This window comes from Caretta caretta, chromosome 1 (genome assembly GCF_965140235.1).
Source record: "Caretta caretta isolate rCarCar2 chromosome 1, rCarCar1.hap1, whole genome shotgun sequence".
Lineage (NCBI taxonomy): Eukaryota > Metazoa > Chordata > Testudines > Cheloniidae > Caretta > Caretta caretta.
Window position 1 is genome coordinate 349512422 of NC_134206.1, and position 25875 is coordinate 349538296.

The following is a 25875-nucleotide window of genomic DNA, read 5'->3' on the forward strand; positions in this document are numbered from 1 at the left end:
TGAAATCAAAGTGTATATTTTTTATTTTAAATATTTGTACTGTAAAAATGATAAAAACAAAAGAAATAGTATTTTTCAATTCCCTCATACAAGTACCATAGTGCAATCTCTGTCATGAAAGTGCAATTTACGAATGTAGATTTTTTTTTGCAGGTACATAACTGCACTCAAAAACAAAGCAATGTAAAATATCAGAGCCTACAAGTCCACTCAGTCCTACTTCTTGTTCAGCCAATCGCTAAGACAAACAAGTTTGTTTACATTTACAGGACATAATGCTGCCCTCTTCTTATTTACAATGTCACCTGAAAATAACAGGCATTTGCATGGCACTTTTGTAGCTGGCATTGCAAGGTATTTACGTGCCAGATATGCTAAACGTTCGTATGCCTCTTCATGCTTCGGCCACCATTTCAGAGGACATGCTTCCGTGCTGATGACGCTTGCTAAAAAAACCAATGCATTAATTAAATTTGTGACTGAGCTCCTTGGGGGAGAATTGTATATCCTCTGCTCTATTTCACCCACATTCTGCCATATATTTCATATAACAACAGTCTCGGATGATGACCCAGCACATGTTGTTTAATTTAAAAACACGTTTACTGCAGATTTGACAAAACGCAAAGAAGGTACCAATGTGAGATCTCTTAGGATAGACACAGCACTCGACCCAAGATTTAAGAATCAGAAGTGCCGTTCAAAATCTGAGAGGGACGAGATGTGGAACATACTTTCAGAAGTCTTAAAAGAACAACACTCTGATGTGGAAACTACAGAACCCGAACCACCAAAAAAGAAAATTAACTTTCTGCTGGTGGCATCTGACTCAGATAATGAAAATGAACATGCGCCGGTCCGCTCTACTTTGGATTGTTATCGAGTAGAACTGGTCATCAGCATGGACGCACGTCCTCTGGAATGGTGGTTGAAGCATGAAGGGACATATGAATCTTTAGCATATCTGGCACGTAAATATTTTGCGACGCCAGCTACAACAGTGCCATGAGAACGCCTGTTCTCACTTTCAGGTGACATTGTAAGCAAGAAGCAGGCAGTATTATCTTCTGCAAATGTAAACAAACTTGTTTGTCTGAGTGATTGGCTGAACAAGAAGTAGGACTGAGTGGACTTGCAGGCTCTAAAATTTTACAGTTTTATTTTTGAATGTGTTATTTTTTGTACATAATTCTATATTTGTAAGTTCAACTTTCAAGATAAACAGACTGCACTACAGTATTGTATTAGGTGACTTGAAAAATACTATTTCTTTTGGTTTTTTACAGTGCAAATACTTGTAATCAAAAATATAAAGTAATCACTGTACACTTTGTATTCTGTTGTAATTGAAATCAATATATTTGAAAATACAGAAAACATCCAAAAATATTTAAATAAACGGTATTTATTCTTTTATTGTTTAACAGTGCAATTAACCGCACGATTAATCGCTATTTTTTAAATAGCGATTAATTTTATTAACTGCTTGACAGCCCTAATCTAAACACAGGCTTGATCAGGCTCCTGCTACCAGCTACTGCACCTCCATGTGAATTAAACTGCTTCCCCTTCCACATGCTAGCAGGTGTTTAATCTTGCCCTACGCTTGCAATGCAGTCCATTTTCTCCTATCAGAGCCCTTTCCAATTCCAGCCAACTTTACACACAGATGTCACTACAGTCCCATTTGCCTGTCTAGATGTCACAATATTTTCTTTCCAATTATTTAAGAACACAGCATTTGAGACAACAGCTCAGACTGGTGGGTCATCAGCTCCAGTATCCTGACTGACAATACCAGGTACTCAGAAGAAGGAGAAACCCATCATGCACTTAGACAGTTTTACACTGCAGTGAAGCAGGAGATTTGATTTCCCTTAGCTATAAATGACAGGTTTCAGAGGAACAGCCGTGTTAGTCTGTATTCGCAAAAAGAAAAGGAGTACTTGTGGCACCTTAGAGACTAACCAATTTATTTGAGCATGAGCTTTCGTGAGCTACAGCTCACTTCATCAGATGCATACCGTGGAAACTGCAGCAGACTTTATATATACACAGAGAATATGAAACAATACCTCCTTCCACCCCACTGTCGGGTGGAAGGAGGTATTGTTTCATATTCTCTGTGTATATATAAAGTCTGCTGCAGTTTCCACGGTATGCATCTGATGAAGTGAGCTGTAGCTCACGAAAGCTCATGCTCAAATAAATTGGTTAGTCTCTAAGGTGCCACAAGTACTCCTTTTCTTTTAGCTATAAATGTTACTGCTCATAAGATTATCCACAGCCCTTTTTCAGTCCAGCCACAGTACCGGACATTCTACCTCTGGCAATACTGAATTCAGCTCTAGTTCCTGGGGTGTCTAGGTACAAAGAGAAGTTTCCCCTTTATAATCAGCCTGTTTCTCCTGGAATACAGGTATCACCTCCTGACAGTAGATGGAAAAACAACAATATAATGGATGGACATAACACAACCAAACAAGGAAGGAAGAATTACATCTAATGGCTGAAGTAAAGGAATAGGAGTTAGGACACTTGGGTTCTATTCCCTGCTCTGTCAATGACTCTCTCTGTGACCTTGGGCAAGTCAGTTAAACTCTATTGTCTCCATTTAGCTATCAATACAACAGGGGTAACAACCTTCACACCACCACCTCCCTGAGAGGTATGGAAATCAATGTTTGTAAAGTGCTTTGGCATCCTGGCATGATAGGTGCTAGAGAAGGGTAAAGGATTTTTAGAGAGGAACATTTACTGGAAATATTAGTAAGTTCAGTCTTTGTTAGAATCAACTGGGCAAGGAGAATTTGTGGGTTAGTTCAGTCGCTGATCTAAGATATCTTCCCCTTCTCCTTGCTGCAGCCAATCACATCCAATCACTCACATTTAATCTCCCACTGATGGAATTGCATTCTAACAGCTTATACTGATTGGCTGCATCAGATGAGTAAATGTTTATACCCCAGCAGATCCTTACTCTGAAACCAGGGGAGAACTCAGACTAAAAAAGCTAGATGCATAGGGTGGAGAAGGGTGAAACAAATTTTGAATGACAATACGGAAGCTGAAAATTCCTCTCCCTTGTCTGGAGATGGAGGGCAGACAGCGGGAATTGATATCAAAGTCGCCTTCCATCCCTACAGGGAGACGTATTAGCTGATTACATAATAAAACTAACTGCACGGTGCTTCCAAGGACTACTGCAGAGACAAATACCTTCCCTTTAATGCCACCAGAGATTACAGCAATCAAAGAGGAGAGGAAACAAGGGGAGGGATTGGGGTGAGGTTCTGCGCAGAGGAAAATGCCGCAAACAACAGTCTCTTTCCTAAATGCATTGTAAATCCCATCTGATTTCAAAGTCTGCTGTAAAAACTATCTTGCATTAAAATGATTTTAATGCTGGATGAATGAGGTAGAGTGACTCAGATCCTGAGGCGGGTGGGAGGAACTGTCCAGAGGAATCCAGACCATGAAAGCACTTTGGGAACAGACCGAAGGGAACACGCCTGACAGATTTGCTAACCCACTTTTTATTCTTAAAGGGACATCAATGTGCTTTTCTAAATCTGACCGATTATAAAACCTTCCTGGAAGCTTGAAAACAGGTCATTTCTTTCTGGGCCCTTGTATTGACGAACACGGATTCCCTACAACCTTCGCACCAGGTTGCTGATGGAGCACTACCTAGCACAATTCTGTGGCTTCTTTTATGTTTTGGGGGGCAATAGCATCCTCAAGTAAGTTAACAGTTTTAGAAACAGGGTTTGCAGGTTAATTTGTGCTCCCCCTTCACACTGGTTGACTCCACAGCAACAAAGCTAAATGCACCATTAGTGAAAGTTGCTATTGTTTTTTCCATTGTGTTCTTTGACAATAGAATGGTGATGTTTTAGAACATAAAGAACATTCCTAACCAATTATTTCAAGGTAGGTCAAATATGAGGCAACTATTAAAGGAGCTGCATTAGGTATGGAACACACCAAAAGACAATGGCCATCACTTTGCAACCTGGTAATCCACTACTTTTTCCTTTGGCATTTATAATATTTAAAATAGTCCAATCCTTTAAAGCTGCATTTCCTTATAACTGAACACATGCCACACAGTTCTTAGGTGCAGACAGGTAAACATAAGTTCAATTGCATTATCAAGTCTTTTTAATAACTAATGCCTTTCATCCCTGAATTTGGACAGCAATGCTTTGTTTACCTTGGCAGTTGAGCAAAGGCATAACAAGACCATGGGACAGTTACATGTGGCTAGTTAGTATTAGCTACAAATGCTGATATTTGCCTAGGACAGAGGGACTCTGATTAGGGTCTCTAGGCACTCTGATAATATTAATAACCACTACCACAGCAACAATTGTGGTTGGCTAATTATAGTAGACACCACTCAGAACAGGCACTCAGATACTGTGAGGTGTACCACAGAAAGGCCTATCAAGAAAGCAAGCAACAGCCTGAACTGCGCTATGAAGAAAACAGGAAGAGTAGGGATGCATTCACTAGCGTGAAAGGTGCCACCAAAGCACATACACAGCATCATAGTGACAATTCTCCAGCAGCCAAAGAGGAGCATGTGAAAAAGTCCCACAGACGGCAAGGAAACCCTGGAGGGTAGCACCTTGCAGTCAACTCTCAGCCAAATTCCGCGGCCACCTCAAATTCCAAGGCCAACAAAGACCTTTTGAAAAGGTAAGAGGTGTAACCTGATTCATGACGCTCCATCGTGGTGAAGCCTTCCTTACAGCAAAAAAGCCCAACATCCCAGGTAACTTTCCCTTGGGGGATCAACATTACCTTCTTGCTAAGCAAAACTCCTGGCTTGTTACAGCTCATATTGGGACTTCCTCCCTTTGTTTCTCGTACAGGTTGGGTTTGTTCTGACTCATCCCATCAGTCAGGACTTGAGGGTTTAAGTGGAAAACAAAATGAAATCCAATTAAATATCTGTCCGCTCTTACCATTAGCATCCTGGACTCCAGTAAGCGCTCCCACGGCTGCTGCAGTTTCACCAGACAGGACGATTTGTCCTCCCCCTTGAAGGGTGGCTTCTGCAAGCGTGGCGACAGCATGGGCAGCTGCTTCACTGCAGGCGGAAGGGACAAGAAAAAGAATGATTAGAAAAAGAGAGCAACTCAGCTCTGATGTGTTTGGCTTTAACCAAGTGTCACAGAAGGAGATCACACATGCCAGGGTGGCGAGAGCTCTCACCAGGCCAAAGGAACTGAAATGATCGTGTAGTGAACAATCTTAGAGTGGAAAAGGGGTGAGGAATGGACTAGATGAAATTGTCTAGATGAAAGGACTATAAGGTGGGTCACAGGCGCCAACTTCCTCTTTACCTGGGGGGGGGTGCTCAACCCCCGCTCCGCTCAGGCCCGCCCCAACTCCACCCCTTCCTCCAAGCCCTCACCCCTCCTCCGCCCCAGTCCTGTCCCTGCTCTGCCCCCACAACACCTCTTCCCATCCCCTCCCCTGAGCATGCCCCATCCCTGCTCCTCCCCAACCCTCCCAGCTCCTCCTGCATGCCCTGAACAGCTGTTCTGCGGCCTGCAGGAGGCGCTGGGAGGGAGGGGGAGGAGTTGACTGGCATGGCTGCCAGCGGGCAGGAGCGGGAGAGCTTGGCTGACAGTGGGTGCTAAGCATCCATTACTTTTTTTCAGTGGGTATTCCAGGGGTGGAGTGTATGCTCATAAAATCTGTGGATGGCACAAAGCTGGGAGTGGTTGCTAGTAATTTGGAGGACAGGATTAGAATTCAAAATGACCTTGGACAAATTGGAGAATTGGTATGAAATCAACAAGATGAAATTCAATAAAGACAAGTGCAAAGTACTATACTTAGGAATAAAAATCAAATGCACAACTACAAAATGGGGAATAAGTGGCTAGGCAGTTGTATAGTTGAAAAGGATCTTGGGTTTATAGTAGATCACAAATTGAATATGAGCCAATGATGTGATGCAGTTCCAAAATTGTTATATGTAAGACATGGGAGGTAACTGTCTTGCTCTACTCAACATGGGTGAGATTTCAGCTGGGCTACTGTGTCCAGTTCTGGGTGCCACAATTTGAGAAAAATGTGGACAAACTAGACAAAGTCCAGAGGAGAGCAACAAAAAAGAAAAGAAGTTTAGAAAACCTGACCTATTAAGGTTAACAAGTTAACTAAAACTGGGCATGTTTAGTCTTGAGAAAAGAAGACTGGCGGGGGTGGAGGGGCACACTGATAACAGTCTTCAAATATGTTAAGGGCTGTTATAAAGAGGACTGTGCTCATTTGTTCTCGATGTCCACTGAAGATAGAAATCTATCAGGTTAATGTGCAGCAAGGGAGCTTTAGGTTAGATATTAGGAAAAATTTCTTAACTATAAGTAAGGGTAGTTAAGCTCTGAAATAGGCTGCCAAGGAAGGTTGTGGAATCTCTGTTATTTGAGGTTTTTAAGAACAGGTTAGCGAAATACCTGTCATGGATGGTCTAGGTCTACTTGGTCCTGCCTCAGCACAGGGGGCTAGATTAGATGACCTCTCAAGGCCCCCTCCAGCCCTACATTTCAAAGATTCTATAACATGACCCAATTGGCCCTTCCCATCTCTAATTTCCCCTATTCTAAAATCCCTCTTAAAGCACATGCAGTTTCCTTAATAGCCTTTTGCAAGGGACTTTTGAAAAGCCCAGGTAAGTTATAGCAAGTGGTTTTCCCTTACGCACTACTTTGTGGACACACAAAAAATTCTAACAAACTGGAGAGGCAGGATCTTCCTGTACAGAAACCATACTAGTTTTTCCCCATTAAAACACAATTTCCTTCGTGTTTCGTAATTCTACCTTTAATAATTGTTTCAACCAATTCACCTTACCATGAAGTAAGACTCCCTGGTCAGTTATTCCCAGGATATCTTCAGCTCCTTTTATCCAAGGCCAAACGTTTGCTACCCTCCAGCCCTGTGGTTTAATAGTTCACTTTAAGGAGAGATTAGCAGCAGAGTGACCTGTTGCTATTCATATGTTTGGTCCAGAAACTCTTCTTTAGATAGCTGAATATCTGACAGTGCCTCACCTTAATTATCTGAAAAAGCAGATATGTCTTCTGCAGTGAAGATCAATGTAAAGAAATCATTTAGCTTCCCTGGGATCTTCCTTAATTGCTCCATGGTAGTCCAAATCAACCTACCCCTTTTCTTGCATGCTGCCTATGAGTTTTTTTGTTTTTATGTCCTTCTCTCTTGACCTTTTTAATTTCCATCATAGATTTTATTCTCCTTCCAGCTGACTTGGTTTGGGCTGGATTTTCACTTCTAAACTATGTCTGTTTGGCGCACAAAACCTCCCATTGCTATTTGACCATACCATTTTGTTTTCCTGCCTTCTCGCTTCCTTTTGCCTAGGAAGTATGCCACAACTCCTGAGAATCTGCACTGGTATAAAGACATTTATAGTGTGGGAAGACCAGCTCCAATAAACAGACTTCACTTGCTGGAGCCGCCCAGCCTCCCAGCCATGAGAAGCACTTATTTAAATCCACTTTCAAGGGCAATTTAGCATCCCAATGAACTGTGAAGGCTGCATCACTGAATATAATAATAGTGCTTTGCTATACAAATGCTCTTTCCGTTTATGTTGATCTCCCCAAATGTTTATCTATTAACTCAAATGGCTGTACATTGAGCTTGCACCCATTTACTTGCACTCCCCCTCATTCTCTCTTGCTGGAAGTTGCTCCTCTGCTTCCCATCCCTAAACCGATTACAGAGATTGCCTCTTTTGTCACAGCTGCACACATCTGCTCTTTACAATGACACCACTTAACCAGGTACCCCTAGAGACACCATTCCAGCACCCAATGGAGTGATGGCAGCTTTGTGCTAAAATTAGGTAGACACCTTCCAAAAGCTGGTAATAGTTGCGAGCTCTTAAGGACCGGGGTGTCCTCGAGGCCTAGTGACAGCCCTACAGTGACTGGCAGGACAGCTGAAGGAAGTGGTGGTGGTGAAGGATGGTTATGCTCCTTGAGTCAATCCAGAACAAGACTTCTGGCCAATTAATGAATAGTATTGTGGGGCTGTGCAAAGTAAAGGGGTGGGTAAGACTTCAGGGCCTACATGAATCACACCTCTAGCCCCTGAGGAAAGTAAATCAGTATATTCCCACCCTCTAATATACTTCACAACTGCTGCCAAAGTCAACATCTCAACACTTCTATGAGTTTCTGCAGGTAGCCATATTCTCCCCTGTAGGTGATAAACATTTGAGTCAGCTCAGCTGCACTGCAGCTTGTTAACAAGACCTCCTGAGGCACCATTACTCTGCTGTCATCAGAAAGCAACACGCACTGTCACAGCAGAAGGGCCTGGGCTTTGTATTTTCCCCAAAGTGCACATTGTTCCCACATCCTACATCTATCTAAAGCAGCCAAAATGTTTACTAAACACCTCACCTCACATTTTGAGGCTCTTGTTGCAGGTTCCCCCACTCCCTCCTGAAATACAAAGCTGGCTAAAGCGAGAGGTATTGCAGGGACCCCTGGGGATTGCTACTAGAGTTAAAGGAAGAACAGTTATTTCTACTAAGGATTCTGATTTTCAGAAGTTAATTCTGTTATTTAATTTCTATCTGCCTAAAAGTGTCTCTACAGTGGGATGTGGGCGTGAGGAGACAAATTATACATGACTAGGCTTGGCAGAATTCAATGTTTAGTTTTAATTGTTTTGATGGATTATATCAATGAGGTTTTTTTTCAGATTTTTATTGATCTACATATTGAAAACCGCTCCTGATACAGAGATGTGTTAGGCAGTGGACTAATCTACAAAAATGGTCAAAACCCTAGCCTTTGAGTCATTTAAAAGTACACCAGAGAAAGTTCTTGCGATTACTACTGTAAGTGGCCATCCTACAGGCGGGGAAGGGTGGACTGTGTGAGAGTAGGCCTCTCTACAGTGTTATGAATACTTTGCGCAGGGCGGGAGGGGGGGTTGTCAGTCATTTTTCATATCAACCCCTGAAAAGAGTTAAGTGATTTTACAGAGAGCCAGTCTTTATCAGTAGATAAAATTAATCAATATAACATAGTGGCATACATGACCATGTTCTGAAAGATACCTGAATCTGGATCCCAGTCCTGGCCTCTTGCTGGGAGTAATGCAGAGGCATTGCATTCAGCCTATGAGAAGAATGCATTTCAAGTGACTCAGCAGCAACCTCTCCCATTGATTAAAGTGTGGCACTGTTTGGTACCAAAGAGGGAGAGATGGGATCGGGGTGGGGAGGAGAGGAGAGGAGAGAGTGATCTGCTTGACACACCCAGGAAATAGTTCTGGGCTAGTCCTGGATCCTGCTGCAACAGAAACGTGGAATCAGTTTGTGGAATGCAGCTGGTACGAAGGTGGCTGTTTTAACAAGTGGTCTGTAGAAGAGGCTCTTGGAGCCCTCCATTAACATTCCATGCTTTGCTCTTCTCCTGGCAGGATCAAACCCTGTTCAGTAAACAGACTCCAAGAATGAGGAGGCTGAGTGCAAAAGCAAAGCACAAATATAAGATAAACCAGGTAGGAAAACCCAGGTTGGGTTCAGGCAATGAGCAATAATACCCCTGGTCTTTGGATTCTTTTCCCTCTCCTTGTGCTTGGGACAGTCTCCCTCTTCTCACTCAGATCCCTTTCTCAACAGAGGCTTTCAAAACGTCTTTCAAAATGACCTCTGCAAGGTTCCTATCTCAACCTCAGAACAGCACTCCATACCCTCCGTCAAAACGTTGTTCTGCAAATAACCAACCATAGGGCTCACTCTGAGCCAAGAGCTCTCCACGCAGGAGGAGAAATCATTACTCAGGCAGCTTATTTCAGCTTTCCTGCTCCAGAACCAAACACAGGAGAAATACCTTCAACAACTAGCCTGGAAGAGAGATTCTGATTTCAGGTCGGAGGAGACCATACTACCACCCACCTGGTTAAATCAACATCATCCCTTTAACAGAGGGGCCCTCAATAATGTTGACAGAGAGATGGAGCTGCTTATTTAACAGGTGCTACAAGCACATTATAGCTCTTATCTCCTGTAAGTGGACTCTCAATGGACAAACAGGATGTATAGAGAGGGATGGGTACTAAACGTACCTTCCTAACAGCACATTTCCATTTCTGTGAGCTTCCTCATATTACAATGGGACACTAGGAAATGATCTATGAATGCTTTGTCATGGATGGTTTGGGAATTCTCTATGGAAAAATCTCTATGAAAGATCCCAGACAACGTTCTTCCAAATGTACCACTGGCTTCTGTGCTGCCCTCATTGTGACAGATAGCAAACCTGGCAGAAAGGACTCCCTCTTTCAGTGACCTTACCCCATTTAGTCCCCATAGCTCCTCCTCTCACATGTACCTGTTCAGTGCCATGGTAACGGTTGCTCCTTGTTGCATCTCTTGAGATGCTGCCACTGCTGCTTCTGCCAGCGATGCCACCGCCTGCGTGGCCTCCGAAGCCTGCGTCGTCTGGATAGTCATCTCACCCCCCTGTAGCGTTGCCCAGTTCTGCTCCACCTAGTTGGGTGAAGAGAGAAAGAGAAAAGTTCAGCTTCCCTGAACCTTTCCCACAGCTGGGTGGCTACTTCTTAAAAGGAGGAAGTCAAACACTTTCAAGATGTCTTTGAAAAATCCTACATGCTTTGATTCTTCTGTACAAAGCATCCTGAAATCACCTCTGTTGGAAAAAGAGGTCCTTTGGGAGCAATTTAGAAACCGAGCTACAGGGAACATTTTGGAAACCATCCAATCACTTCTCATTCACTATCAAGGTGTTGACTCCCAATCGACCCATGATGCCAGCCTCCATCGCCTACCTGTGAACTTTCAAACATATGCATTCGTGATTTCTCCCGTACTGCTCCTCTAAAGACATAGAAACTACCTCATTACCCTCCAAATCCCTCCTTTGCTGTGATGCCTACAGATGATGTGCCTACTATTTTTAAATTATTTGTATGCCCGAAGTGTCTAGGATCCCTAGTCATGGACCGGGACACCATCGTTCCAGGTGCTATATAAACACAGAACAAAAAATGTGATCTCATTATTTTCTTGTACTTCCTCATTTGTCTGCCCATATCCATCTGTTTTCTCCTGTATTATACTTAGAGTGTAAGCTCTTTGGGACTGTCTTTTTGTTCTGTGTTTACACAGTGCTGAGGACAATGGGGTCTGGTCCAGGACTAGGGATCTTATGAAGAATACAAATAATAAATAATAGTCACATTTGGAAACAGTTCTGTTCATGTCTTTTAATTATTTCAATCTCTCTCTCTCTCTCTTAACTAAGGACATGTACATGCATACAGGTTCTTGTGCTTGCCACCGAGTTCACCTTCTCCTAGCTGATCATTCTCCACCCCACTCTATACTCCTCCAATTGGGACCTCATGTGTATCAATGACTGTGCGGTCACAAACAGGATGTGAGCATCAGGAACAAAAGATCATCGAATCAGAGGATGAAGGTTCTTCAACCTTCAAAGAGCTGTGGACCGTTTTATAAGAGAAAATTCCTCTCACAGACTCATCCCTGGTCCCAACTGCGTAAGTCCCTTTATTGGCTGGTGCTCAAATGTTTCATTCAACGGATCATCAGGAAGGGCACCACAGACCATTGTTACGGTATATGGAAAGAGAAGATATCTACTAGATCGGACCCAATCCATCCCACCGAGGCAAGGTTTTTTCTTCCAGTCTGTAGTATCCTCTTACCCATTGTGCCAGAGGTGAGGGGCTAAAGCAGAGTCTCAGGTCGTTATCTATATACAATATATATGTCAGCAAGCTCTCTAGCCATTGTCAGTTGTCATTTCCCTTGAGGGATCACGTCTGAGCAAGAGTTCAATGAGAGATCTGTAGGACGACGGGGTGGCCACATGGATTAGTCCCAGGAGACGGTTCTATGCACAGAGGGTGGAGTGGAAGAAGGTACAAAGATGATGCGGGGGTGGTGGAGGTGTGGCAGGGAACAAACGGATGATGATGGCTAGCCCTTCTGGTGGAGTAGCGAGAGCTGCTCGATCAGATTCCAAAACAGGCACAGAGAGAAGACCCTGAAGGTGATGCGAAGAAGCTTGAATTTGATGTCGTGGAGAAAGGAAGGTCTGTGGAAGGATTCAAGGTGGCAGGGGAGAAGTGAGGTGTTCAGGCAACAAGGAAGCAAGCGCAAGCTAATTTTAACAGCTGTGTTTTGTGTGGCCCTGCATCACTCATCCTTCCAGTTATCGGGGAAGCCAGAGGAGAAGTGGTTACAGTACCAGGAAGGGAGATGACGGGACAGCTGAAAGTTTAACGTCCTTATACAGAGGCCAAAAAGGGCTGGGTCTTAGAAATGGTGTGGGAGAAGCCGCAGCAAGGTTTGTGCGTCACCCCAAGAGGTGTGGGGCAAGGGAGAGGGAGGAGTCAGAGAGGAGTCCACCCTGGGCGGCAGGGCTGGTGGCCGGGAGGAAGAGTGCATTACCAGCGAAGAAAGGGAGGGAAAACAAAAGTGTTCAGCTCTGGTCACATCAAGCTCAAGTTGATGCTCAGACATATGGAAAGAGAGGTCATAAACCAGGTTGAGGCGAGGGACTGGATGTAGGGAGTTTGGTCAGCAGCGGAGGGTGAGAAGAGTTGTGAGAAGGTGTAAAGATGACAGGATAAGCCAGGAGAGCAGATGAGGGGTGCAGAGAGAGAGAGAGAGAATAAGAACAGGCTAAAGATGGAGCCCTATGAGACCCTAACAGAAAAGGGGAGAGGGAAGAATCACCATCCCCACTGAAGAAACAACTAGAGGATGTGGGAGGAGAAGCAGAAGAGGATGGAGTCACAAAAGCTGAAGGTAGATTTCAAGGAGATGAATGAGCGAGCCAAAAAGCAGCCGTAGTTGAGGAGGATGAGGATGGAGCAGATATTTGGCCAGAAAGACGCCATTAGATATCTGTGTGAGAGAATAGTTTCATGGGAGAGGATCAAGGGTGGAGATGGAGGAACTCGAAGGCAACGGTTGTAGACTGTATTTAAGTTTGAAGGTGAAAGGAAGATGAGGTATAAGTTAGAGAGGCAGATGGCGTCAAGGATTTTTTCTTTTTTAGGCGTGAAGAGACCAGAATAGGCTTGTATTGTGAGGGGAGGAAGCCAGATGACAATTAGAAGAGGAGGGTAAGGATGAGGCAGGAGGAGAGATTAGATGAAAGCAGGCAAGAAACCCGTGTGTTGGTAATGGAGAGGAGGAGCATGTACTGGGGATGAGAGGAAGGTAGCGTTGGGTCTCATCAAACTTCTCTTCGAAAAAGTCAGCAGCATCTTATGTTGGAGGGCACAGGAGAGGGAACAGAAGGCAGCAAATGATCAGCTGCAATTGCTGACCTCTGAGTTAGCAAAGCAGGAAAAAGTAATGAAGCTTGACCAGGAAGAGTGGAGAACCGAAGGAGGAGAGAATAAATCTGTAGTGAAGGAAGCCTGCATGGCAGCGAGACTTTTTACAGGGTATTCATGGGCAGCGGCACAGAAATGGATGAGGCAGATGGTGGGCATTAACACGGGTTGGAAGTTGTTGGAACAGACTTTACTGTGAGTGACAGGTGCAAAGGAGTGGAGGAGTGAGAGACAGTGGAGTGGGGGGATTCAGCTGAGTCAACAAAAGATAGGGGGAAGAGAGAGGGAGAAGCTGAAAGTGGAAGAAGTGTCACTGACATCAGTGGACTGTAGGTCATGGCTGGGCTGCGTGGGAGAGGCAGGAGACAAGTGTGCAGTGTTGAAGGAGATGAAGTGATGGTCCAAGAAAGGGGGAACTTGATGATGAAAAGCTCAGAGCAGAAGCAGTGTGTGGTGAAGAGGTCAAGGGAGTGGCCATTTCGGTGAACTGGAACACTGATCCACGGTGAAGGTTACACAAAGGGGAGAGAGAACGACAAGGGAAGTGGCTACGGATCAGATGGGGGGGCATCAATGCAGAAGCAGAGGTCACCGAAAATGAGGTAGAAGAAATTGCAATGAGAGAGAGCGACAGCCAGGAGTCAAAATGGGAGAGGAAGGAGGATGAGAGGGAGTCAGGAGGATGGTAGAGAAGAAAAAAAGAGGAGACGAGCCAGAGGGATTGTTGGTCTCAGGGAGCATGGTGGCAAGGAGGGAGAGAGAAGCATAATACTCTCACCATTTCCTCTAGGCACACCAAGGGACAAGGTGTGTGCAAGAAGTGAGAAGCGTGCATGAGAAAGTGGCTACAGAGGCAGCGTTGGGAGTGGAGGGGTGTGTGTAATCCAGGTTTCTTTAAGTGCCCAGAGACCAAGCGAGCGAGAGATGAAGAGATTGTGGATGACAGAGATCTTCTTTTTGAGACAGAACAGGAATTCCAGAGAGAAGGAGCAGGGTCAAGGTAGATCACGTTGTCCTGCCTACCAGCCTTGACAAAGAAAAATGCTAATATCTCCAGACACTGATAGTAATTTCCGGAAAGGGAGAAAGGTTTCTGCCACATCAGCCAGGACAGGAATGGAGTGTGAAGTGCTAGCATGGACTGGGAGGGGAACCCCAGGTAAGAACACAGACACTTGGATTACAAGAGGTCAACCACCAAACTACAGTTTGTCTACACGAGAAAAGTTTTACCTGTTTAATAAATCGGTTACAACTTTGTGTTGACAAGGGTAAGATTTTCAAAGACAAGCTTCTAACTCTTACAGAAAGTCAATGAAGTTTGGCATCTAATGGCCATTTGTGCATTTGAAAATCTTCCCCAAGGCCTAAAGATAAAGATAACAAGTCCTAAAAACCCTCTAGTGAATATGAAGTACTTTTCAAGGCCAGAGCCCCAAACAAACAGCTTGCTTCTATTCGTTTTTTCAGCTACAAATGCTCTTTAATACAGAACAAAGCTGTTTTGTGCTGCCACCTATTGACATGAAAACCTTATCCTTACGGAGCAGAATAGGTGGACCACTCCACTCCAACATAAGGATGGTACTTCATCCAGAAACCTAGGCACGTGTCCAAAAGGGAGGACAACAACTTGCAGTGAAACAGCAGTCTCTTTGACTTAAGGGGGAAGGGGAGGGAGTTGGGGGCAGAGGGAACCGAGGAAGGCAATTCCAGTACCTTTCTGAGTTACAGGGATGGTCTTTATACAAAATGCATTTTGTTTCTTGATTTAAGAAAATTATGTAGGTTGTTTGGGGGTTTTTTTGCACTGTAAATTTAAGTGCTTCCTCTTTAAAAGCCTGGGTTTGGCATGATCAAGCCCTCAGTGGGAAATGCAGCTTTGCCAACTTTGAAAAATCGGGTTGACAAATATATAAATGAGTAAAAACGAATGTACTGTACTGTACAGTACTTTCCTTAACATTTATACAACTGTGCATTTATACATTGCCCTTTATCAGAGGAAAGTGCAAGCCAATTACACATTAAGTCAGTCTCAATAACCCTTGGAGGTGCTGCAGAGAAATGTTCCCATTGTACCCATAGGGAAATTGAGGCAAAGAGAAGTTAAGTGGCTTGCCCAAGACCACACTGCATTCTGTTCCTGGCTCTGACTCGGAAAGTCCTAAACCTTAATCCCCCTGCCGTAACCACATGACTGGTGCTCTCGGCTCAAGGGTTATCCAGACAAGCACATGAATGAGTGTGTCTGGAGAGCTGCATACAGAATACATACATCTGCTATTATTCCAATGGACACTATGACTGAGATTTACATGTACAAAACTTAGGAAATTCAGCCCTTATGGTCTCCTAGTAATTGTGCGTGCACACCCCCCCCCCAAGTCCCAATTACCACAACACTACACTTTTTGACTTTGACCCATGCAAAATATCCACGACAATGTTGCATTGATATTGATTTCAGCTTTTAACATGACAGCGTGCAGCACTAGGCTTTTGCATTCCCAGTAAACACTTAAGTGTGAAAAATGCAAGTGTGTCAGCAATGTCCATTAGCTACACACGACCACAGGGTGTGCTGCATCCTTGAGAAACAAACACAACCCACACATCCTTACCTCTCCATCGGTTACCGCGGAGTAATTGACTTGTGCAACGGTAACTGTGGTAGGCAACTCGGAGGCATCGGCCAGAGTGGCGACTGTAGCCCCTGTACCAACCTGCAAAATACCGCCACAAAACAGCAGTCAGACTGCAGCTCCTGCTGCCATTGTTCCCCTCAGGAGCCCACGGTTACCCCTCAGCTAAAGGGGCACCCAAGTACATTAGACCCCAGATCACCTAAAGGGAAAACTGAAGGACAGAGTGTCCCGCACTGATCACTATCAATGCCCAGCACTTACCATACATAGGGCTATTGCTCTTCAAAGCGTTTTACAAACATGAATTCATCCTTAGCAGCCCTGTAAGGTCTATCCCCATTTAACAGATGGGAAAACAGAGGCAAAGAGGTTTATAGCCTGCTTCTAAGAAGCACTGAGCACTCAAACCCCCAAAGAGATGAATGGGAGCGTGGGTGCTCAGCATCTTGAAAAGGAGGCCATAAGTGAGCAGTGAAAGCCAAAGAGAGAGTCTGCAGCAGCAAGCTGGGCCAACTCGCCGCAGCTCAGAGAGCAAATCTTTCTGTGTGGGGGGGGGCATAACCCTGTAGAGCAGATGCAGCCTACAGTGACAGAAGTGGGTTTTCCTGTCACTGTAGGAACACCATCTCCCCAGGTGATGGTAGCTAGATCAACGGAAGCATTCTTCTGTTGACCTAAACTGCATCTACACCAGAGGTTAGGATGGCATAGCTACAGCACTCAGGGGTGTGGATTTTTCACACCCTTGACAGCCGCAGCTATGCCAACCTAAGTTTTAGGTGCAGACCAAGCCTAAGCTTTCATTTAAAAATACTCCAATCCCTAGTCCTAACAGCTGTGAGCATAGCCATCAAAACATGAAACAAGCGTCAACTAATGCAGTGATGTGTACCTGCAGACAGCTTGAAACAACAGCACTGAGAGGTGTTTGCAGCCCCATTCCTTTTAATGGGTGTTAACCTTGATAGCTAATAAGACTATAAATGTCAACACTTAACTATTGCAACTGTTGATAAAAGCACACATGGAAACAAGAGGGATGAGTCAGCTGAGGTCAGTTGTGTGTGTTTTGCTTTAAGACTCTTATATAATAAAGACATGCACAATTTACTGTAAATGGCATCTTGTTTCAACATCTCAAGTGGGTGGAGTTGGTTTAAGCATGGGTGGTGGGTACCACTACTTCAAGTACTATGAACACTGCCTAAACTCCTAAAGTATTGTGCAGAAAATCCAGTCTTGTTTTTGTTGCAGGGGTCAGATAGCCGTATGTGCAATGATACTCCGGAAAAGTTGTTTGTTGGAGAGGAGATATGTGTAATACAATATCTGGAGTCAGCATGAAGGAAGCAGTCTATGCCTCAGTTCCCTCTCTGTAAAATGGACATAACCAGGGTATTATACGGATGAATGTATTGCTCTTTCCATTGTGAGGTTAACTCACATACGATGGTAATGGAGGCCACATAAGTACCTAAGAGAGACAGACTTGAGATTCCTGAAACATACAGGTTAAGCCAACAACCAAAGGTGTATAGTTAAAAACTTCTGCCAGACATGGCCACTCAATACAGTGTGTGTGAAGGGACAAGTGGGCTCTGCTCACCTGGATAAGGGAGACAGTGCCATCAGGGTTACTGAAGGTCTGTACCACCGTCTGTGATGGGACCAGATGCGCTATACTATGCGTAGCTGCGGTCTGCTGCTGTGTCTGTTGATCCTCAAAGGCATAGAGTAGGTCTTCACGCCCATGCTGTTTGTAGCAGTTCTTCACAATAGTCCGCAATGCCTGGGTCCAGGACACCTAACAGGGAAAAAGAAAACAGTAACATTAAAAGAACAGTGCAAAGCAGCATTTCCATTCAGCAATTCCCTCTGCATTCATTCTCCTGGGATCTGAACCATGTAAATCTTTAGTTGGCTTTTTTCAGGGCTATTTTTTAATCAGTATTTTTTTTCAAAATAAAAACAAAATCCTCCCAGAAAACACCCAGCCCCCTCCATACCTCCAAGCCCCACGGTTCATGAGCCACCCTACAGAAGCAAGCCAGCATGTGTACAGCCTGCATCCACGTGCCATTTACAGAACAAGTCTGTATGACCATGGGATGGAGGAAATCTCTCTAGTGAAATGGGTCTGTTTCAAACTGTCAGGGAGTTTAACTAGGAGTGAAAAAAACAAAACCTTTAAAAAAAGATGATCAAGCAAAGGGTGGACTCTGATACCATAAACCCTGGCTCAACCAGGCCGCCCCCAGCAAGGGACAGCTGCAATCTGTGCAAGGATTTGATCCTGAGATTCACAACATTTGTAATGTCCCTTTGTGATGGTTGGGTAGACAGGTATCTCCCACTCCTCTTTAGCTCCCTGCAACATCCTGACATAGTTGACATGTGTCCCTTTTTCTGTATGCACTCTCTCATCCTTTTCACATTTCCTCTTTCTCCCCACTCACCCCTGACTACCCCACCATCCCTGATCTCTCACTTAAAGGAAGGGCACACACTGCTCTGCTTGGTGAGGTGGGGTGACAACCTCTGGTTGCTCTCTGTGGGCCTGGGATGTGTGCTGTCTAGCAGCTGAACTGTGTGTTTGGGAGAACAGAGACACAGCTTTGGCCAGCAAGCCACTTCTTAAGCTTGTATTCATGAGCTGCTACTGTGGCCAGATGGATTAGGAATTGCCCCCAACTCCAGAGGTGGGTAAGGAGAATAGAGGTAAGGTTAAAAATACCAGAGTGCAAATTAGCAATAGGGAGTCAGAGTGGATCCAGGATTACGCCTCTTTCACCACCTTCACTGCTCTCCTCTGCCCGTTGCACCCCTTGGATTAAGCTGGGGGTCAACCCTCCAGGGTGGGAACAAAGGGGCAGATGAATGGTTGTCATGTGGAACTGGGGGACATCCAGCCAAGATATGGAAATGGGGAGGAAGAGCTATCCCATATGATTTGGGCACAAACTTTTAAACATGGCATGGAACCAGGGAAGTTTATGACCTACCTGTTCTTTCCGTCACACAAGAGGGAGGCTCATAACATCACAACCCACTCCCAAACTCCAGTGACTGCCCTGAAGGGTTAGTAACAATACAACACACACCCTCTGTTTCTGCTCCTCTGTACGGACGTCACTGCGAACATTTGCCCATGGAATATCCTCAGGCCACCAAATGGGTTTGCAGCTTTCCTTCCCCCAGCCCGGCTTCCCACGACCTGTTGAGTACTTCAGCATTTCGGGGATGAATGCTCGCAGCTGTGCCTGAAACCAACAGCACAAGAGGGTTAAAACTGGAAATCCCACTTTCTTTGGGGGGTTTAAAGTTAGTTTTATAAATTACTAGACTGGGTTTCCACCTGGAAATGATCAGACTAAAACTACTCACTGGAACAGCCCTGAGCACACCTGAAAACATGTGATGAATCCCTCTTCACCTCATCCCCAGTCAGAGTTGAAAAACAGAACACTGTTAGGTCGTGGGATAGCGACAGACATAAGTCAGCCAATTAGAATAATAAAAGTAACACACCCTATATTACTGCAACGTTAAGGTTCATATACTACAGTGATGAGAACCAGCCAGCCCAGTTAAAATCCGCGAGGAAATGCAAAGCTAATGCTCTAACAGCAACTTGAATGTAGCTGTTCTGCATATCTTGTATGGTATACATTGTACAGGGGTGTCACAAAGACAGCAGGGATTCAACAAGCCCTGCTATCAAATACCACCCATAGGAGAAGTCACAGCAGGAACAGGAGGCATTCCCCCATTGCTAGAACTGCTGGACAGCCTGTATAAGAAGGTTCTTTTTTTCATGCTCCATCTGAAAAAAAATAATCATCTCTGAATGATTTTCCATAAGAAAAAATCTTTTGTCAAAGAAAGAGAGGAGGAGATGCGTCAGGCTGATGTTTTCGAGAACATTATGGGAAAGGGTAAAGAGTGGGATGATGATGTTTCAGCTGAGACAAAAGCATTACTACCACGAGAAAATATTTTGAGAGATTTGCAGACCAGAAAACACCACAAAGACATATTAACAAGAACATGGCTTACTACTAGCATTATCATGAATTCTGCACATCAAGCAGTATGTTTTTAGATCATATTAATTATTATTATGTATATTACCACCGTAGGACCTAGACCCCATTGTGCAGGGTGCTGTACAAACACAGAACAAAAAGACAGTCCCTACCCCAGAGAGCTTGCAATTTAAGTAATGCTGATCACTGTGACACTCAAGTGTCAGATGTTTCTCAGAGAAACAGGCTAATTTAAGACTAGAACATTCTTCCTCCCTCTTCCCCTCACCCCACATAACCTTGGGTGACTCTGGTAGCAAACCATTTGAACTTCGCTCTCACGGTTGCCACCAGAATTCCTGGAGGCAACTAGTCTTGTATTACCTGGGGGCTGATGATCCTGCAGCACCAGCCCCAAGAGTCTGCAGTACTAGGAAGCTCAGGGAAGAGGAATCGTTTGCTGCTGGTTACAGTCATGACAAGAATTCCAATTAGCAACAGAGACATTGTTTACCCCACTAGACAACTATCAAGTAGTTCCAATTCTCTGTCACAAGAGCATGGGCCTCTTCCAAATGCGCTGCTGCCTGCATGACCTCAGACACACCAGTCTATGTATTAGGCACCTCAGCATCAAACTGCAAGCTAACAGAAGGGAACATGTTTGCAAGTCAGCTGACCTGTAAGTTCCCTTTTCAGGGTATTTTAGGCAACTGCATCTCAAAGTCGCTTGTAACTGCATCCTAAACCCTTCAAACATCATCCTGCACCAACACCAGAGAGAGGGGAGTACTTCAGAATGACAGGACAGTGTGAAAGGAAGGTGACTTACCTTACTGTAATGGAGTTCTTCGAGATGTACGCTCCCTATGAGCATTCACTGTGGGTATGCATGCACTCCAAGGACCTGAGACCAGAAGATTATTCTCTAACAGCGTCTGTTGAGCCGTGCCTGCACCCTGAACCTCCTCATACTCCGAAGCAAAGGCATACGGGATGGCGGGGACAGACTGCCTCTCCAGTTCCAACTCTACCGCAAATCAACTCAGAAGGATCCGAAGCACAGGGGAAGGAGGGGGGTCATGGAGTACCCATGGGGACCACACATCTTGAAGAACTTCAGTCACCATAAGGTAAGTAACATTCCTTTCTTCGAGTGCTTGTCCTCACAAGTATTCACCATGGGTGATTCACAAGAAGTGCTCATGGAGAAGGAAGGTGCAAGGGACCCATGCTGCACCACGGGTCCCAGGACCACTGTGCCAAAGGATGCATCTGCTGAAGAAGCCTGGGCGTAGTGCCTAGTAAAGGTGTGCAAAGAGCCCCATTGTCACCACTCTACAGATTTGTACCAGAGGTATGCCTTGAAGAGAAACTACAGAGGCAGCATGTGCTCTAGTCGAGTGTGCCCTCACGCCCTGAGGAGGAGTTTCCATCAGTTCATAACATAGCAGAATGCAGCCTGAAATCCATTTTGAGAGCCTGTGTGATCAAATTGCCTCCCCTTTCATCTGCTCATTGAAGGAGATGAATTGTTTCTGGGATTTTTGAAAGGGCTTCGTCCTCTGCAGGTAGAAAGCCAAAGCTCTATGAACATCCAGAGAATGAAGTGTCCTGTCCTCCTTGGTGGCATGAGATTTTGGGTAGAATACCGGTATAGGGATAGACAGATTAAGGTGGAATTCAGAGGGAACTTTTCGGATGGGTTTGGGATGTAACCTTAGGGACATTTTATGCTTATGGAATACTGTGTAGGGAAGGCCTACATAAGAGCTGCAAACTTCCCTACTCTCCTAGTGGAAGTGATTGCCATTAGAAAGGCTACTGTGATGGATCGATGGAGAAGGATGCAGGATGCCAAGAACTTAAGTGGCGGATTCATAAATGCTGACAGCACTAAATTAAAGGTCCCAATTAGGAGTTGGCACCAATATTGGAGGAAAGGTTCTGACAAGACCTCTCAGAAATTTCACATTTGTAGGATGGGTGAATATTCAGCAGTTGCCTATGAGAGGATGGAAAGAGTTGGCTGTTGTGTGTGTACCTGGCAGCAATTTAATGGACAAACCTGAAGACTTTAGGAAGAGATTGTCCAAGATGATAGGAATGTAAGAGTCCAATGGAGGTATCTGGCAGCGTTAGCACCAGATGGAGAACCTCTTTCATTTGGCAGCACAGAATTTTCTTGCGGAAGCCTTTCTGCTGTTGCTGAGGATGAACCGGACTTCCTTGGAGCACGACCTCTCTCATTGCCCATCCAAATACCAGGTTGTGAGGTGGAGAAAAGCTGGGCTGGGATAGACAGTTTTGCTTTTGTCTCAAGTCAGAAGGTTTGGCAACTATTTTAAGTGGATACATGGGTGTGTGGACATCTGGAGGATTCTCATGAACCAAAACTGTCTCACTCACCAAGGAGCCAATATGATCCACTGCCCATTTGTCCTGCTTTACCTTGTTCAGGACTCGTGGTTAGAGTGGGATGGATGGGAAAGTATACCTTAATGGCACTGACCACGTAACGAGAAATGCGTCTCCTCTGGAATTGTGCCCTTGAGCAGCAACGGAGTCACAAGCTGGACACTTCTTGTTTACCTGGGGTACAAAGAGGTCCCTGCCTAGAGAGTCCTGCTGCTGGAAGATGTTCTGTACCACTGAGTTTTGCTGTTTCCACTTGTGGCATCTGTGGAAGTGACTACCGAGGCTGTTTACTAAGGTGTTCATTATTCCAGGAAGGAGCACCGTTGAAAGGGAGATATGATGTCAGATACTCCAATTCTGGAGCTTGACTGCCTTTATGTAAAGAGGGGCGGATCCTGCTCCTCCCTACTTCTTTATGTAGAACACCATCGTCATGATGTTCAACGTGACTGGAACGTGATGGAAATGTATGCATGGCGGAAACCTTTGCAAGTCTTGTGCACGCTCAAAATTCAAGCAGATTGCTACTTGGTTGTCCAGGTATATTCTCCAACCCAGTAATGAAGGGTCCATAAGTAGCTTCTTTGTGGGTGGAAGGGGAAGGAAGGGAACCCCTACACACAGATATCTTGTTTTCTCATGAGGCAAGAGAAGACAGAAAGCTCTGAGGGAACGTGATACACTTGTCTGTTCAGAGCTTAAACCATGTGTAGTCACACCAGAAGGCGATGACTATGGAGCCTTGTGAAGGATGTTACATAGGTGCAGGCGGCCCTGTGGCCTAGAAGAACCAGAGAGGAGCAAGCTGTCAGCTGGGGGCTCAGTTGGAGTTGGGCAAGGTGGTCCCTGTTCTGATGTAAGTAAGTTTTGACTGAAGTTGAGTCCATAGTCACTTCAATATATTCTATAATCTGCTTTGGGGTTAAAGCGGACTTTTCTGGGCTCACATGAAGCCCTAAGGATTGTGCAAGACTGAGTACGAGCATCCTGTCAATTGAACTCCCTAAGATGGCCATCCCATGAGCAACAAGTTGTCAAGGTAGGTGGATGTTGGGTTGCAATGCAGGTCCATCACTGCCACTAAGAGCATCTTTGTGAGTGTTCTCAGGGCTGTCGAGAGACCAAAAGGACGGACTCTGCACTGGTAATGATCTAGGCCCACACCAAGGTTAGAAACCGCCTGTGAGCCAGGTGAACACCTAATGAAAACAGGCATCCTTTTAAATCAGGAACTGCAAACCAGTCACTTTTGTTGAGGGATGGGATTACAGAAGCCAAGATGGTCATCTTGAATCTCCAACAACCGAAGGAGACATTCAGTTGCCTGAGATCCAGGATGGGTCTCCATCCACCCTTCTTGGGAATGAGGAAGTATCTCAAACAGAAACCCTTCCCCCTGCAATGAGGAACTGGCTCTCCAGCTTAAGCTGAAGAAGCGAGTCTCTCCCTCCTGTCTGAGAAGCCTCTTGTGAGAGGCATCCGTGAAGAGGAATGTGAGAAGGGTTGGTGTAGGAATGGAAAGAAATTCTATTGTGTACATGATCTCCGAGACCTAAATTTCTGAAGTAATATGTTGCCGGGTTGGGAAGGAATAGAACAGGTGGCCACCAAAGTGAGTGGGGGGTGTCTGGCTGCGTGGAGATTGGTTGGCGGCTCTCAAATGTCCTGTTGAAACGGCTTCTTGGCAGGGGATGTGGAGGAGGAGGAACCGATGGCAGGGCTTTCTGCCTGCTGTGCTGTAACCTCCGGAGTCTCCTGGGCAATGTTCCCTCTAATTTTTGACAGGCCGTGTGCGCAAAAAATTTCTTCTGTGCAAATTTTTGAAGCAGAGTTCAAATTTGTGCGCGATGAGGCAAATGCGCACAAGCGAGTAAAATGCTTATACGTTTAAAAAGTTTTAATTTACAATTTGTGATAATAATAGTTTTACACCATGTTATTTTATAAATGTCATTTTTAAATACTTAGAAAAAGGAAATTTAACCATTCTTCATGAAGCAGAAGTTAGTTTTAAGCATTACACTTTATGATCCTTTTTATAGACAATCACGAGCATATATCAAGCACATATTAATCATGATCATCATCAGTCCATAGGCTTCTGCCCATTGGTGTCCACTTTCACCTTTCATTCTATACACGTCTGAAAAGATTTTGATAAACATATAATAAAGACAATTTAAGAAGTATGCCATTATATCAATTTACATGGGCTTTCAGATAGAGACATCATAAGTAAAAAAGGAAAAACAAGAGTTTGTGTTTTAAATTTAAAATTTTCCTAAAAAATATCAATAAATGATTATCAGCCAAGAATAAGATATGTAATTACAAATGCATTTTAATTTCCTTATTGGTCGAAATGTCAAAGAGTGCTAAACTAACCTTACTGTTTTTCCCTGCGATCTTTTTAATTTGCCCATTCAATATAAACTCTGTCCAGATCTATCAGTCCTCCATCCAGCTGGTAACTCTTAATACACATCAGCATGTCCAAATGATCTACTTGTAAATGATTCCGTAGTTTGTTTTTTAGAGTGTTCATTAAGCTAAAGCCAAGCTCACAGTCTGCACTTGATGCTAGGAATGTTCCTCCAATATCCATCAACTTTGCAAGATCCTGAAACTGTTCGTTCTGGTGAGCAAATGTCACCATATCTGGGAAACTTGAAACCAATTGGCTTTTGAGCCTTTCGGCTACTGCAAACTTGAAGTCATTCTACTGACTGACTATAACAATCTCTTCAGCAAGAAAGTCTTTGTATTTTGAACATAGGGATTTGACCTGATGAATTCCAAAACTGAAGTCACACGTAACTATTGCTGCACAATCAAAAGCGGACCATTCCTGGACTTCATCCTCTGGAATCCTGTCTGCCAAATGTGCACACAAGATGTTTATGAAAGTTATTATGGAATTGGTACCAATTTCATTATTTTCTTGAGAGCTCATGTCTAAGAGAGACTTAACTTTGTCATTCCATAAGACTGAATCTCCAAGGTACTCTCTCCTGATCTTGTTCAGTTTACCTCAGACAAGGTGAAATGCTTCAAGAGGTGTAAGGCCCCGCTTCTGGAGCAGCGGGGATAGCGAAGCCAGCTCCAACAAAACATCATTCAAAACTTCTAATGTTATTCGATATTCCATGGTATTCAGCTTTTGGTGGCAGTATTTAGAAACTGGATTAGTATCTTTGTCTTGCTCAAAATATTCCAGAAGAGGATTATAGTTGAGAATAATTTCTTGAAGTGCAAAGTGCCTAGATAACCAGTGCACTTCATTGAGTCACATTCAGAAGCATCCACTATTTCCTGAAATTTGCATTTTCTCCTGGATGACCGACAGAACACCATGTAGACAGTTCTCATTAGGGTTTCAATGTCTCTTA

At 44.4% G+C, this 25875-nt stretch overlaps 1 protein-coding gene across 4 annotated transcripts in view; it reads right to left on the bottom strand.

The window, feature by feature from the left end:
• NRF1 (nuclear respiratory factor 1) overlaps positions 1-25875 on the bottom strand; it is a 106578-nt gene that overhangs the window by 30868 nt on the left and 49835 nt on the right. For all 4 annotated transcript variants that reach the window (XM_048836742.2, XM_048836739.2, XM_048836740.2 and 1 more), the window contains 5 exons: positions 19145-19303; positions 17650-17847; positions 16020-16121; positions 10395-10552; positions 4974-5098 (listed from right to left, as the gene is read on the bottom strand). In XM_048836742.2, coding sequence (XP_048692699.1) covers positions 4974-5098; positions 10395-10552; positions 16020-16121; positions 17650-17847; positions 19145-19303 — 742 coding nt within the window. The remainder of the gene's footprint in view (positions 1-4973; positions 5099-10394; positions 10553-16019; positions 16122-17649; positions 17848-19144; positions 19304-25875) is intronic.